Source organism: Helicoverpa zea, chromosome 13, assembly GCF_022581195.2.
Source record: "Helicoverpa zea isolate HzStark_Cry1AcR chromosome 13, ilHelZeax1.1, whole genome shotgun sequence".
NCBI classification, from domain to species: Eukaryota; Metazoa; Arthropoda; class Insecta; order Lepidoptera; family Noctuidae; genus Helicoverpa; species Helicoverpa zea.
Window position 1 is genome coordinate 9,281,367 of NC_061464.1, and position 15,884 is coordinate 9,297,250.

Genomic DNA, 15,884 nt, shown 5'->3' on the forward strand with positions numbered 1-15,884 from the left:
TTTTATTGGACCTATATAAATACATATATTATGTATCTAGAAATCCTACGACTGAATGATGGTGCAAGAAAACATCTTGAGAAAAAGGTAAAAGACATTTTCCTTAGCCTGAAATCGCCAACTTGCACTAAGCAAACGTGGTGATTAATGCTCATTCCATCTCTGTTTGTGAAGTGGCTGATGATAATAATTGATTCAAAACAAGCAATTTCCTATTATGTTTTGTAGGAGTTTTAATAAATTCATTTCATTTCACCAATTAATCAGCGTATTAGTTTCAGAGATAATCTGTCTTCTAGAGAAAATAGTTTGTGTATTTATCGTGTGCTTTAAACTGTTTCTACTATTGCGGGATTAGTTTAAAACAATGACGATTCTGCTAAAAAGGAAAACAAACAAGTCTAAGTTGATATAACAATTAATAGGTGATGGTGGGGCCGATAGCGATTCGTACAACTTAAACAACCGATGTATGGCGGCTTGCGGACTTACATTAATGACATTAACTTTCTATAGTGGTGGGCAGCTATCGATGGGGTGTGTCGATGTTTTTGTGTTTGTAGTTAGTGTCCTATGTAGAAGTAACAAAAGATATGGATTAAAAGTATTTATTTGCTAGTGAGACAGAAGTTGATGTATCTAAAAGGTCAATTGTATTTCAAAATTACATATGTAAGCAGTATTAGTAGCTAACATCTGACTGAAATTCTTGAACTAAAATATATAGCTTATACACAACTTCTAAAGTATGCTATGGATTAAAGACGCACATTTCTATTTGGTAATAGGTATATTTGTTATTAATATAACTATACATGAAAACATAGAATACTGAATCGCAATACAGAGCTTACAGTTGCGTCAATATTTTTATATTTGAAATGCATTTCATATTCTAGACTGTCAATTCTCAGCAAATAACGACAGCCGTCTGCAAATAGTTTGTTTAATTTACAAATATCATATCTCAAAATAAAAATATTCGACATGCGTCTATGTTAGCATTACAAAAATTTTACGATTTAATATAAAAATGTTTTTCTAAACATATGCAACGTTTCATTTGGAATTTCCGACTTTCCATTTGTTTGAACGATCTACGATAAAATAAAGATATTTTTCGCATACTTTTTCTTGTAAATGATCGATTTGAGGATTGAGATACAATCGTGAGCAATCATTGGATTATGAGTGCTTTTGCCAAAAGATCGATCATTTTAGTTTATTTTTACTTGCCTGAAGTTTTCTTTATGGCAGGTATTTTGACGAATAGTTGTAACATTTGTAGATTCTTTGAATTTTATCGATATAGTCACAACACTACTGGCGAGCCCTCTTTGAAAATTCGATTAACGTGGTGTATACTTACAATATTGTCGGCCCAGTGTCCCGTTGGACTATGCGACATGTAGACAGACATAAAAACTCAGTGTGTGGACAATTTATCATGAATTCATAAAACGAACTTCTAAACACGGTAAGTCGCAAAAATATTCACTTTTATGCAGTTTTTATGCAATATTTATATTACTTATTGTTACAATAGAATATAAATGGTTTATGAAAGTGATATATTAACGACAATTGACTACGGATCGGTCCTAACCTTGGATTTTATTGCGAGGCTTCAAATCGCAATTAAATACTTACTTCTTTTCTGTAAATGCGATTATGTTAATAACCAATTTACGTGGAAGATTTTGGAAGTGAATATGAATAGTTTTGCAGCTTTTTTTTGTGCTAAATATAAAGATAAAAAATACGTGCAGGGGAAGATGATGATGATTTTGAAAATATACTAGTAGATACCTACTGTGCATACAAAATCTGTTCTACTTGTTGTATATCTTGTTTTTTTTTTAAGTTGAAAACAAAAGGTGATTTCCAAATAGTGTGCGTATATTAATTTACATAGAGGTTCCCAACGTAAAGAAAATTATCCGTATTTTTTCCTTGAAACGTACTTTTGTGACTAATTTCATTTATTTTAAGCTACAGTCGTAGCATCTTCAAAGTATGACATTTTCTATAGTTTAGTTTTCGTAAGAATGAGGATCGTGTTGTGAGGAAGGTGATGAGCATGAATGTGAATGGTGGACGATCAAAGAAACGATGGATGGATTGTGTGAAAGTCGACATGGCTAGAAAAAATATGAGTTGTGAGATGACGGCAGATACAAGAGTAAGGAAGAAGAAAACATGGAAATAAAATTGTGATAAGGGCAGACAGATCGTAGGTAGAAACTTTGAACAACAAAGCCGTATGTTTTGTATAAAACGTAATGTATGTAGCCTTGACTAATTTATCGAAAATGGATTACTTTCTTAGTAATTTATGATTCTCGTCAAGGAACAATATTTTTAGTTTTTTTATCGAGTGATTTCTTATTACGTAAAGTCGTATTGTACTTAATCATAATAGTTGTATAATGTCCACATTTCTACAGTAAGCAAAAGAGATCCTTTTGGTAGTGATGTAGGTGACTACGAGTTGGCAAGTCAGTAACGGGGCCCAATATTATCATCATTGTCGGTTCAGCCCCTTTATATGTATAGGACGGGGAGGTCCGTCCTATCGGGCTTTGAGAGTGAAGGAATAGTGAGTGCACCGGTGTCTGCGCAAATGTTGCACACCTATATCCTGTGCAGTTGGTTTATCTCCTTATATACCAGCCGCCGTGGCCGATAAATAATCGTCCAAGAGGACATCATCATAAGAGGGATCATCATTGTCGGTTCAGCCCCTTTATATGTATAGGACGGGGAGGTCCGTCCTATCGGACTTTGAGAGTGAAGGAATAGTGAGTGCACCGGTGTCTGCGCAAATGTTGCACACCTATATCCTGTGCAGTTGGTTTATCTCCTTATATATACCAGCCGCCGTGGCCGATAAATAATCGTCCAAGAGGACATCATCATAAGAGGGAGGTCTGATATTAGATACTGAAGATTTCTACAGCATGTTTTGCTTATGTACCTTATAACTTAGGACCGATTTCGACCTTTGGCCATTTTTGTATAGGAAGTATTTATTATCGATCTACATAATTATTTATATCATCAGATAAAAGTTGAATGATGATTGAATTATCGGCCCTTAGTCAACTAGTTTTCTGTTTAGGGCACCCTCTCTTCCGAAGGAAAAACTAACTACGTTACATAACTTGAGGAAACTTTTGAGCCCAAAAATAGGTATGCATAATACATAGAACACTATGAACTATGGAAAGATATCTGAGACTTTCAATAACCCCAAAATTCTGTGGTTTTCCGCTATGAAAGTAAAATGTCAGAAAATGATGTTAACGTTTACACCAAATATATTTTTGAAGCCCCTCACATTTTTACCTTTCATATTCTGCTCAAATGTATGCTAATTTCATAAAATAAGGAGCAAAGAAAATTTCGGGAGACGAGTTACGAATCGCGGAACATTTTGCGACAATACCGATGGACATTTATACGCCCTGATTACATTACATTTTTTTTTTCTTACATTATTTACATATTTTTTTCTATGCTCAGTACTATTTTGTCGTAGTGGCCTAGGGTAAGTGTCGTGGTGGCCGAGCGGGTAAAAGAATCAACCTCTCAAGTATGAGTGTGTGGGTTCGATTTCATATCAGGCAAGTACTAGTAACACATCTTTTCGAAATTTGTATTATTTCTAAGAATATCTTGGACAGCAATGACTGTGTTTCAGAGGACACGTTAAACTGTAGGTCCCAGCAGTCGTTTAACATCCTTAGCAGTCGTTTCGTCAGAAGCCAAACGGTACGATTGCATATTAAAACAACAAAAACATACATTTGACAATTTACGAAAACGGTCACCCATCCATAACTGACCTCGATAACATCAGCTTAACCTCACAGACCTATCAATACCCACTCTCATTATTTAGCCACGCAAACCTAAATGTAGACTTATAGTGGAACTTCCATTTAGGTAATAGAAAACTAGCTATTCCCTACAGAGCATTATGTAACTTAATACAATGCATTTATGGTCTAATTTGGTTAAAGAGACGTGCCCAAGGGTATACTGAACCATTTGTTTTTCAAAATGGTAATGTTTTTGCAGTAAATAATTTGGTCGAAGAGTGAAAGACCTCATGGCTAAATCAAGCAGGATAGATCGATCATAAGGTAAAGCAACGCTTGGCGCGGTCGGACCGCGGATGGGTGACCATCTTGTCACAACAAGTTCTTCCGTGTTTCAGAAGGCACGATAAACTGTAGGTCCCAGTTGTCATTCGACCTTCTTAGGTAGTTGTTACGGGTAGTCAGAAGCCAGTAAGTCTGACAACCAGTCTTACCTAGGGGTACTGGGTTGCCTGTGTAATTGGGTTGAGAAGGTTTGATAGGCAGTCGCTCCTTGTAAAGCAATGGTACTCAGCTGCATCTTGTTAGACTGGAAGCCGACCCCAACATAGTTGGGAAAAGGCTAGGCAGATGTAAATAATTTGGTCATTGTTAAGGATAGCTTATACTTATAAAAGTTTATTGTACTAGTAATTCAGTGTTTATGACAGTCACTCTTGCGATGTTATAATCAGATATACATATTATGGTGTTTCGTAATCAAATTAGTAAATGGGTCAGGATATACTTGACACTTGTTATGTTTCGAAGGTTTTTGTTCATGTTCTTTTTGATAAAAGATAGTATCTTAAATTCAGCGGATAATTAACAATTTTGACAATAGCTTTGTTTAATGGTCTCTTTGATGAAAAAAGGTTCATTAATGTAAGAGTATTGAAGCAAACGTTTTGATGTTTATCTTACTGTGTCTGAATTTAAATTTCAGCCCGACGCAAGAATCGAATCCAGGATCCTATGATAGCAGTCACGCTTCCTACCTCTAGACGGAGCTTCTATTCTATCTTATATGAGTATTGGTCAGGTCATTTCTTCACACCTGAAACAAACGGTTATAATTTAAATGTAATCCCGAGCACTTAAGAGCACTCCGTATAAATAACAAATAGTTTGGAATACCGCCCAACGCTGATCTACACCTATAACGTTTACTAAATTCTGTTACGGTAGAAGTTTGAATTAGGACATTTTAGTTAAGTACTAATCATCATCATATATCACTATCATTATCTCATTTATCATACATTTATTGGGGGTTGGCAAGGTGTGGTTGTACTACAAATTAATGTTTACCTTAGATACTTTACAAATAATAAATATCTCTTACTTTTCCAAACATAATAAATATGAATTAAATAACGTACCAACATTTCTTTAACAACAAACAGAGAATAACTAACTTGTGTAATACCAATTTTTGGGGTCTCCTTTTATTTACTTTGGATTGATTAACTTGAATTCATTTTATTGTTTATGTAATAACTACCAAGAAAAGCAGTAGATATTACGCTTTCAATAATTATGAATAATAGCAATAAATATGATCTTGAGATCAACAACCTTACCGATATTGCGGTAACTTCTCTAATTGACTGATTCCCTAGTATTGTAGCCAATTCTAAAATTGACTGATTTCCATGTTCCTCAGGCACAACTAAACGATAACACTGGAATGATAAATCATAGAATATTTATTACTTGCGGTTGCCCACACGCAGATATTACTATACCAACCGAATGTAATGCCGTTTAAATATAGATATTATTTAGATTTTGATACGTTTACAGCTGGCTTATCGTGGAAATTGTTCGAGTTGTGACGCTACGATAGTTGTGCAATCGTTAAAGTATGGTACGACGATTTGAAGAAGATGGCGAGTAATGGATGGATGCGGTCTGGTCATCAACGGGAATTCTGGAAAACTTCCGGATGTCAAAAATAAAAAAATACAGGTCAAAAAAAGCACCTAGATAAAAACTATCCTACATTGTATTAACTGTCTCCACAATCCTTACAGTGCCAAGTTGGCAGTGAGAGCGTACCAAGTAAATGAGACACCGACCCGCGTGTTCTATGGAAACTATTCCATACAACCGGCAAAAGTAGCCTATAGTCTTCCATGGTAAATTAGGTACCTATCAAAACTACAATATTTATTAATAAGCAGTCATAAACACAATTCAAACACACAGCTATGAATAAAAATGGTCAAATCATATATCTGTGAGCAATCGCAACCAGTCGCCTTTTACGAAATAAGATCATGAATTTTAAACGGTTATTTTTAATTCTGTTCCCTGAATTTTATACTATAGAAAGAAGATTAAATATACAATTTGGATTACGTAATAGTAGAGACGTTATAAGACAAAAGAACTACAAAGACTTGCATTCTAACTGATAGCCAGATGCTTCACCTAAGATTAGTTACAAAGATATAAAGAAATACTGGAACGTCGTAAATTTTTATCGAGTTTTTTAACCAACTTCCCAAAAAAGAGGAATTGTGACATATCGGTAAATGTTAGATAAGTACTTAGCTCTTATTTTCTTTTTCTTAACTGGTTTTAAGGTATTTCACGACAGATTAGATTATTGTCAGTGGCCATATAAACCAGTCACCAGACCTGCAGAGATGTCAATCTAAATTTTCCAGTGTTTTGTGAACGAGTTTTTTTCTTGGACAAAGTTTTTTTATTATTTAAACCAGTTCGTTTTTCCGCTACTTACTATTTGATTTTAATTAAATCACATTATACTTCAGCTAACCTGCTAATTATACCTTCATAAGTAAATGTTCATCTTACTTCATTTAAAATGGTTAAATTGGTTTATCCAGGTGCTTTACATTTACAAACGATAATTTGATACCCTGATATATGTAGATTGGCAAGCAAGAGTCTAACAAAGCGATATGCACATCCAATCCGAAACTGGCAGCAGTCCAAAGTGCGCATGACTAATCTACTTGTTCCAACACTTAACGAACTCGGAACTAATTCAAGTACGCTCGTAATTCGAGGAGTCACTTCTAGCATATTTAAATATATTCTCTTGTACATACAGTAACTGCCTCGTTGGTCTAGTGGTAGCAAGCGCGGATGCTGTGCTCGAGGTCTCGGGTTCGATTCCCGGGTTGGGCCGAAATCACTTTGTGGGTTTTCTTAAACTTTCACAAAGCAGCCCGTAGTTTGGAAGTTGGTGATTGATTCACCCGTGCTTCGGAGAGCACGTAGGATTGCCGTCCCACGGGCTATGAGAGTGAAGGAATAGTGAGTGCACTTGTGTCTGCGCAAATGCTCGTGCACTATAATATGTCCTGCGCAGTTGGCTGATCTCCTTACATGAGAACCGCCGCCGTAGCCGATAATCGGCTAGGAGAACGTAATCTTTAGTCTGTGCTTCTAGTCTGTATATATCTTGGATGTCGATAGTTTTTTTCGAGTCTTTGATCCAGACATTTGGGTGTGTAGATTTGTTTGTTTATAATTGAAAAACGGATGGCCCCGGTCTTGGCTCGTGACGGGAAATTTATAGATTTAGACATCCACTTTGCTTGGTGATATGATGTATATGGAGTTAGTAGGAGTTGGGTTGATTTCTTAATTTTGGCGCCAATGTTAAAGGGTGGTATAACCCCTTATTTTTTTAAGTTCTACCTTGGGGTTGCTGGCATTTTTTTTAAGGAAGGAAAAAGCTTTTTAAAGGAAGTACCTGATAACATAAAAGCCAAAGCAAACGGTACAAAAATTACTTTTTTATGGTCCTTGTGAAATAAGAAAAAAATTAAGATGGGTTTTATATACTGTAAAAATACTTTTTTTACCACACAACCATCGCATCTGCATCTTCTCAAGAATACAAAACATTTGTAACAAATCACGATAGCTGAAATTACAGCATTTATGCCTGAAAACTAACAAACATTAATTCACAAATCCAGTTTTATCTAAAAATAGACTTCAGAACGCAACTGAACTATACTCTTTAGTATGGAAGAATCCGTGAAGCGCTTTGCAGCGCTCGAAAGCGGAAAAAGTACAACACTAGCACCTATAAACATATCGATAATTAGTGATGTGATTGAGTGAGCGAGTGATTTGTAATCGATTGTAACGAGTTCCGAGTTTCCAAATTGTGTTGTTCGCTCGTGTTTCCAAAAATATTTGAATTGATTGAGTTTTTTGGGTATCGAAAATAGATTTTTCCATTTTGATTTTTCACGATAAAGTAATTTGCAAAATAAATTAATTACGGTGTTTTTCTCAATATCGGATAAAAGCCACTTACTGTAATAGGTTCGGTTTCAACAAAGAACATTTTTGTAATTGCTTTTCAACGGAACGGAATTTAATCAAATGAGATACTTTATTTGTCTGCGATTAAAAATAGATTTTAATATTAAAAATAATTATTTTTGTAACAATTCTAATTATTTTTAAAAACAGATTTTATAAATAGAAATAATTAACGACATTTATTTTTGGAAAAATGTACAAGGGCCTCGGAAAATGGTTTTCTTTATGACATTCAAAAGTGCTAACTTGATAAAGAACGAATGAGTGAGTAAAATAATGGGTTAAGTGTTAAATAAAAGTGAATGAACGATTAGCAAAATGAAAAGGCGCAAAAAAGACAGCAAAGTTCGTGTTAGGTTTAATATTACCAATGTGGTAAGTTTGAGAACTTGGAAGAGCTTAAAATATAAATAAAATTGACTCAAACCGTCAGTTGCACAAAGGTCCATTAAAGTTAAAACTTCTTTAAATCTATTGCTGACTCTTTCTTTGTCAACAAGATAAAAAGTGTCAGCAATCGATTTAATGAAGCTTTAACTTTAATGGAACTTTGTGCAACTGACGGTAACCCTCTTATTAATTTATACACAGATTAATGTTACACCAAGGAATAAGAAAGCAATAACCTTACATTAACATCGGCTTAAACTTAGATTAACTTTGCGTGTTTATTGCTTTGCCTTAAAATATACCAATTACCCAATATATCTATCCTCAAAATTCACTTATAATTTATAAAGTAATTTGTTTATACTACATAAATAGACTTCCTATATGATCTCCTCAACCCAGCTACCCAGGCAACCCGACAACCCTTGGTAAGGTTGTCAGACTTTCTGGCTTCTGAACTTCTGACTATCCGCAACGACCGCCAAAGATGTTCAAATTACAGCCGGGACCCACCAAATTAATGTGCCCTTTGAAACACAGAGAAACTCGTCATTACAAGATTACCCATCTACTCACCGACCGTGCCAAGCGATGCTTAACCTTATGTTAGATCGACATGGAGTTTCCTATCGGCACTTCTTCATAAGACCAACTTTTTGGAACCGTGCTACTAGTGTGACATTTCATAAGAGCCTGCAAAGGCCTATTTGAAATAAAATCATTTGAGCATGAGCTTATTCTATCCCATAACTCTTTCTATCATAAATACTTTAATTCAATGTTCAAGGAACATGGAAAATATGTGGAATTTCGTAATTCTGTTTCCGACCAGGCTAATTTAAATAAGACAGACAAACAAACAGTGGGATTCAGTGAGCAATAAATTTCGTTCCGTAGTGGACTGAGTTACGTAGTTTCTTCATACTTGTATGTGTTAATATTTTGTAACAGAGTAAGTACAGAATGGATGAGTGGCTAACTGACAGCAACACGGATCAACCCATCATAAGGTTAAGCAGCGCTTGGCCTATTCTGCGAATGGTTAACGATCTTTTCATGACGAGTTCCTCCGTGTTTTGGATGGCACATTAAATTAAAGACCGTCACTTTCATCTTTGACAGTCGTTACGGGAAACCAGAAGCTGGAAAGGCAGGTAGTATCGATAACTGGGTTGAAGAGGTCAGATAGGCAATCGGCATTGTAAAAACACTGGCACTCAGATGGGACAAGGCTAGACCAATGAGACGACGAGTCTTTGTAAAACGATAACCCCTCTTTCTGACGTAGTCGGGTAATACGATTGTATGTGTAGAATGTGCGTAAGAGTGATGAAATCATATCCTTGAACTATATTATTGTTTTGTTAATTCTAGGAACAAATAAATATAAGGGTTTATCGTTTTAATAAATAACACACTTTGATCTGATCTAGTTATTGATGCAGATACCTACGCATATAAATTGATGAAGATGATTCCTGATTCATCTATGATTCATATGAACCGATTAGGAGAATTGAAATGAAATGAAAAATTGTCTGTTAACACTAGCTATTAAGAGGTTTATTTATTACTTACTAGCTGTTTCAGCGGTTTCAGTCATGTCCCGAAAGAACTACTTTCCGCAGCAGTTAAAAATATGATCCATGACACATACCAAAACTGGCTTTGTATTTGTAAAAAAGTCATAAACCTCTTTAAAATATACCTAAGCTTATGACAAATTACATTTTGTTTGACTACCAAACTGAGTTCACGCCTATCGCGGGCGAAATCCCGAGAAACAAATAGTTCAGCCATATTTCGTTAAATACTTAAAACCTAATGACATAGGTAATAATCTAATGACTAAGAGTACCCGTACACTATGAGCTTTTAGTCTGCTGATAGTTTTTTGGGCTCATAAATCAGTATGAAGATGGATGATAGTACGCACATTACAAAATTCAGGTGTTAAGCCTTTATTAGTCCGACTGAAAACTTTGATTTGAATCGAGTTTTTTTTACAAAAGCTGGTCACCTGTCGGCCGATTGTTTTGTCTGCAGTATACTGGTCTCTAAACCTAATTAAACCGAACAGTTAACTAATTATTTTGTCACACGTTTTGTCACCATTTCGTGATGAAAACGCTCGGATGAAACCCCTAGGGGTACGAAAAACGAGTAAAAAATTTATAGTCTCACGAAACGATGTGTTTTCTCGATAAACTACACTGAAGTAATGGATTTATTGGGTCCAATTGTATCTAGCTTTAGTTTTCGATGTCTATCGATATATTTTTTAGGGACGTAACTACATATTTGTCTTGTCTTTTTTTTTGTCTTGTTTGTGTACTATCTGTTTCCCGCGGGTACACCCGCTTCCACTTTGACCCGCCAAGATAAGATCTTCCTGCAGATGGATAAAAGTAAGTAGCTTATGTCTGATTTCCGGCACTAGACTATCTGGTGTAGCAAATGTGTGTCCTTTAAAAAATAAATCAAATCAACCAAATCGCTTCAGTACTTATTGAGTTGAATCCATGACCTCTAGTGCGATAATACTTACACTACTTTAACTAAATGGTCATAGAATCCTAACAAAATTAACTAAACAAACACGTTTACACTATGGAAGTACTAGAAGCCTTTTACACAAATTGTGTGCATTAAGTGCTGCAAGGCAAATTAAAAAGAAATGCATCATCGTCGTTAGTTCTAAGACTGAGGGCGTGGCTTAATGGCTTTTTTACCCTACAGGAAACCAAGTTGTGATTTTTGTGTACAGTATACTATTTGGGAATCCTTACTATATAACTGCATAATCAAAATCAAAAATTGATTGTTCAAACTTGGCTGCCAAACGGCTCCATTTGATCAGTCGATCGTCATTAATTTAGAAAAGGCTGCCCCCAAAACGCCCACTCTTCACCTATGTTTTTGCTGAAATGGCGCAACAAACTCCCCAGCTACGCTCATATGCCTGTAGGTTAGAAGAACCGATAACGCGAATAATGCGAATATAACTGCATCAAACAATCAACATTTATACCAACGTCAAACTTATATATGCCCATAAAGCATCTGATAAGATTATCCCAACTAGTTTATGATTAGATGCAACTGAGCACCAGTATGCTACATGTATGACCCATCCCAGTTACCCAGGCAACACGATACACCCCAGTAAGACTGGTGGTTAGACATTCTAGCTTCTGAACAAACCGTAACGACTTCCAAAGATGTACAATACGAATGATAGTGGACATTCACAATTTAACATGCGGATTTGGGACTGTGTGATCATAACAGTATGTTCGAGTCTGATTTACTTTCTATAATATTATGTACAAAATGTGCCTACAATAATAGTTTCAGGAACTACAAGCATGATGTAAGATTTGACCTCAATTGAACCTTCTTTAAGTATGTCCACTTTTTAAGGTTACCGGCCCATTGGGCGCGACCCTCGCTGTTTGGTTTATGTTACCCTAACGTTCTCATAAATCTAGGGAACACTAGTGGCTTCCTGTGGTTCCGCCTGTTTTTAGGTACTTTTCTGGGAATTAGGCTATATTTTTCTGATTAGGAATCCTTTGTCATGGATTGCCATGGATGGAGTGTCGTTTAGGTATGTTTATTTAAGAAATATTTTCGGTCTAAGGTTCGCGCACTATTGACGTTATTTCGCTCTAGATATAACCACTACCTTTTAGCTTACAAAAAAGTAACTTTAAAAAAACACATTAAAATTCTTCTTAAGTTAAAAAAATCTTCAGAATTATATTTACACACTACATACCGAGTGTCCCCGAACTCAGCGATATAATAACCAGATCATTTGAAACTTCAAGACTTCTGATCCAAGACGAAATTTTGTATGGGTCAAGAATGACAACCGATTTAGGTAACATTATTTTTAATAGCTTCGATTGTTTTAAGAATAATCTATCAGGACTATAGATTTAAGTAATTGCTACCAACAAGAATACTTCTCGAAAGAATCAAATCCACCAATCCACATAGAAATCACATAGCAACCAACAAACTCCCAAAATACGCGTGTTATACAATATTTGTATATCATTGTGTCTGTCCGTCACCCTATTGACTTTGTGAACTTAGTGGTCGCAGGTACGTACAACCTTTTAGTGAGTTTTCAACTTGCAAACCAGCTGGTTTCGTGTTAGTTAACTATTCTAATCAAGTGATAAGTTCTGTTGATGTGAACTTTAGTGATGGTTATGTTTAGTGGTCCGTTGCATCAAAATACATACATTTTTAACATTTAATAACTATAGCTACTCGTAAGAGGTAGTACCTACAAAATTATGGGCGTCTGATGAGATTCGTCAGTTTTGATGGAAGTGGCTATAAATCGAGTTGAATTTGTCAAAATGAAAAATGTACGAGTTCAAACATGGAGGTGTAGAAGATGTAAAGTATGTATCATTGTGTGTGTTTTACTTTAGTCAAGAAGTTGAGAAGCCTCCGACTTATTTTTGACAAGGTCTGTAAGTACCTTAAAGGACCTGCCTCTCAAGTAGGACTATGCTGTTTTGATTCCAGGTCGAGCAAGTGCCAAAGTAATTTTTAATTTATGATATACTTTCTAAGTGTATCATGGGCATCAATGATTGAGTAAAGTTATAGGAAAACATCTTGAGAAAATCTGGACTTTGACTCTGAAATCACCTATCTGCTTAGAGCAAACGCTTGGTGATTAACGCTCATTCCTCCTCTGTATAAGAAGAGACATTGCCCTGCACAGTGGGACTGTAAAAAGCCTGATAATGAGCCTAGCAGAAAAAAATCCTTGCCCCAACGTGTCAAAGTCAGTGTAGATCTTGACAATGCACTTTTTATTCAATGTCAATAGCCGACCTGCTAAGTAATCCACTTTGTCGGCTTTGCTTCTGTTCTAAGCCGATAGATACAAGTACATCCGTATTTAATTCCCAGTATAATAGTTTCCTGAAAATGCAAGTGTCAGAGAATTCTTTTCCCTATTTTTGCTATCCAAAAATATTGCAATACGGTATTTGACAACTTGTAGACTACGGTAGATTTTATTTTTGACCTAGTAAAATACCCAATTGCTTTGGACGTGTATGAAAGATGTAACTAGGTTAATCATCGGCCAAAGCTTTACACAAAAAGATCGGGTCAGCTTGTGATCTGAATGCAATTCAGTACCAATGATGATGATGATGATGATGTCCTCCTAGCCGATTATCGGCTACGGCGGCTGTACTCATGTAAGGAGATTAGCCAACTGCGCAGGACATATTATAGTGCACAAGCATTTGCGCAGACACAGGTGCACTCCCTATTCCTTCACTCTCATAGCCCGATGGGACGGCAATCCGACACGACCGGAAAGAGATCAGGCGCAGGACCGACATTTACGTGCTCTCCGATGCACGGGTGTATCAATCACCAACTTCCAGGCTTCGGGCTGCTTTGTGAAAGTCTTCTAAAACCCACAAAGCGATTTCGGCCCGACTCGGGAATCGAACCCGAGACCTCGTGCTAGACCAACGAGGCAGTACCAATACTTAACATAAGAGTTCCACTATCTATCTGACCAGAACCAACTGTTGATAAATAACAAAAAAAAAATTGTTCTGATGCAATAAATTTGAATGTTTTAAATCACCAGTAAAGAATATTTCATAAACATTAATAAGTCATCTCCTACCAATTGGCCGCCCATCCAAATCCAGGCCGCGTCATTGCTTAACCTCGCAGATCGATAACCGTTCTATTTACCCAAGAGCTCTCCAAAAGGCCATTTAAAACTAACATCTGTTATAAACCCATTAGTTATTTTAAAGTAAATAGCGGAAGACATAAAATAGTTTAACCGAACGCTTGCTAACCACTATTTGAGTATTTGGTATCAATAAAACTAGTTAATGTTAACAGAATTATGTTCTGTTGGCTATCTAATAGAAGTTAAACTAATACATAAACTGAATATCCTAGATTAGAAGAATTGTGAATGATCTGCTTCGAATTAGTTATTAAATTGTACGGCAAATTGATATGGCAGATTCCCAATTACTTACTTTTGGCGGTGGTTTATTTATTCACTAACCCTTAACACTGAATTTGGTAAAGAGTGGACAATAGTATCCAAAGACCAGACTTCTTTATGACCAAAAATATGAAAGCAACAGCTTTCGTCAATTTACCTTGCAGCTCTAAAGTAAGCGACTAATGACTTAACCATAGTCCAAGTGACTCGCTCGAGAGGGTCAATGTTAAAGCTCTTTAATCCGTGGCAGAGAGGCAAAGTTCATCGTATCAGCCAATTGCTATCTATTGCTGAACGTAGGCCTCCTCCAACGAGCGCCAACAATTCCGGTCTTGTGCAGACTGCATCCATCCGCTGCCCAGTATTCTTCAAATCTTTGGTCCACCACGCAGCACAACATTCACTACGTTTTCCCAAACATGGTCTTCCCACTATTATTGTCTGCTTACATGGCAAATATATTTTTCAAAAATATTCTAAATAATGTCTTTTTCCCCAGACCGGTATGAACCGAGGCTCCAGAGAGGAGCTGCTGGGCAGTTCTCAAGAGGCGCTGCGGAACAGCCAGCATGACCTTCGGCAGGTGTACGAGAGGCCGCTCACCAAAGAAGAGAAGACTTTCCTCCTTCATGCTGACAGAGGAGACTATGTTACCGTTAAGAGGTAAGAGAGAGGTAGAAGTTTCTGGATTGAACGCCACGTGTAGAATTTTAGTATGAGTTAATGTTGATAGTCTGATTGAAATTATTCGGGACTAATAATCTTAGTGTTTTCTTGAAACGGCTCTCAGAATAGAAAGTAATAAACTTGGATTAACTGCCTTTTTGCCGATAATCATAAAACAATAAAAAATCAATTGCGTATCGCGTATATTAGCGACATATAACGGGTTAAGATTGGTTTAGAATTTAGGGTGGCGCTCTTTTGCTTTCTTACATTACGTTATATATTTCGTATTGCGTCACCTGATATATTGTTGCTAGCAAAACTTTTATAAAAAAAACATCCAAATAGTAAACCTCTTTTTTTAAGCCTCAAAAATAAAATATGTGGCATAATAGCACAACAATCACAAATAAAGCAGTAGGGAGGGCTCTATCACTTTGTAAGCAATCCAAACGACTCTCTTAATAAAAATCGTCATAGTAACAGAACGCTAATTAATTAATGACATTACCTATTACATAAGTATACAGACTCGTGTATAGATTACCTGACCTTCAAATTGATGTTCCCTGCAGCCTCTGTAACGACCCCCGTGAGTCTTTAAATAAGTTTGTGACACGAAACTTTCG

General features: G+C 36.1%; 1 protein-coding gene across 1 annotated transcript in view; it reads left to right on the top strand.

Annotated features, from left to right (window-relative positions):
* The first annotated feature begins 7,871 nt into the window (after positions 1-7,871).
* The window catches only part of LOC124635863 (transient receptor potential protein), a 38,881-nt gene continuing 30,868 nt past the window's right edge, over positions 7,872-15,884 (top strand). The window contains exons 1-3 of the mRNA XM_047171811.1: positions 7,872-7,969; positions 8,331-8,555; positions 15,089-15,252. Of these exons, the coding sequence (XP_047027767.1) occupies positions 8,499-8,555; positions 15,089-15,252 (221 nt within the window). The 5' untranslated portion in view covers positions 7,872-7,969; positions 8,331-8,498. The remainder of the gene's footprint in view (positions 7,970-8,330; positions 8,556-15,088; positions 15,253-15,884) is intronic.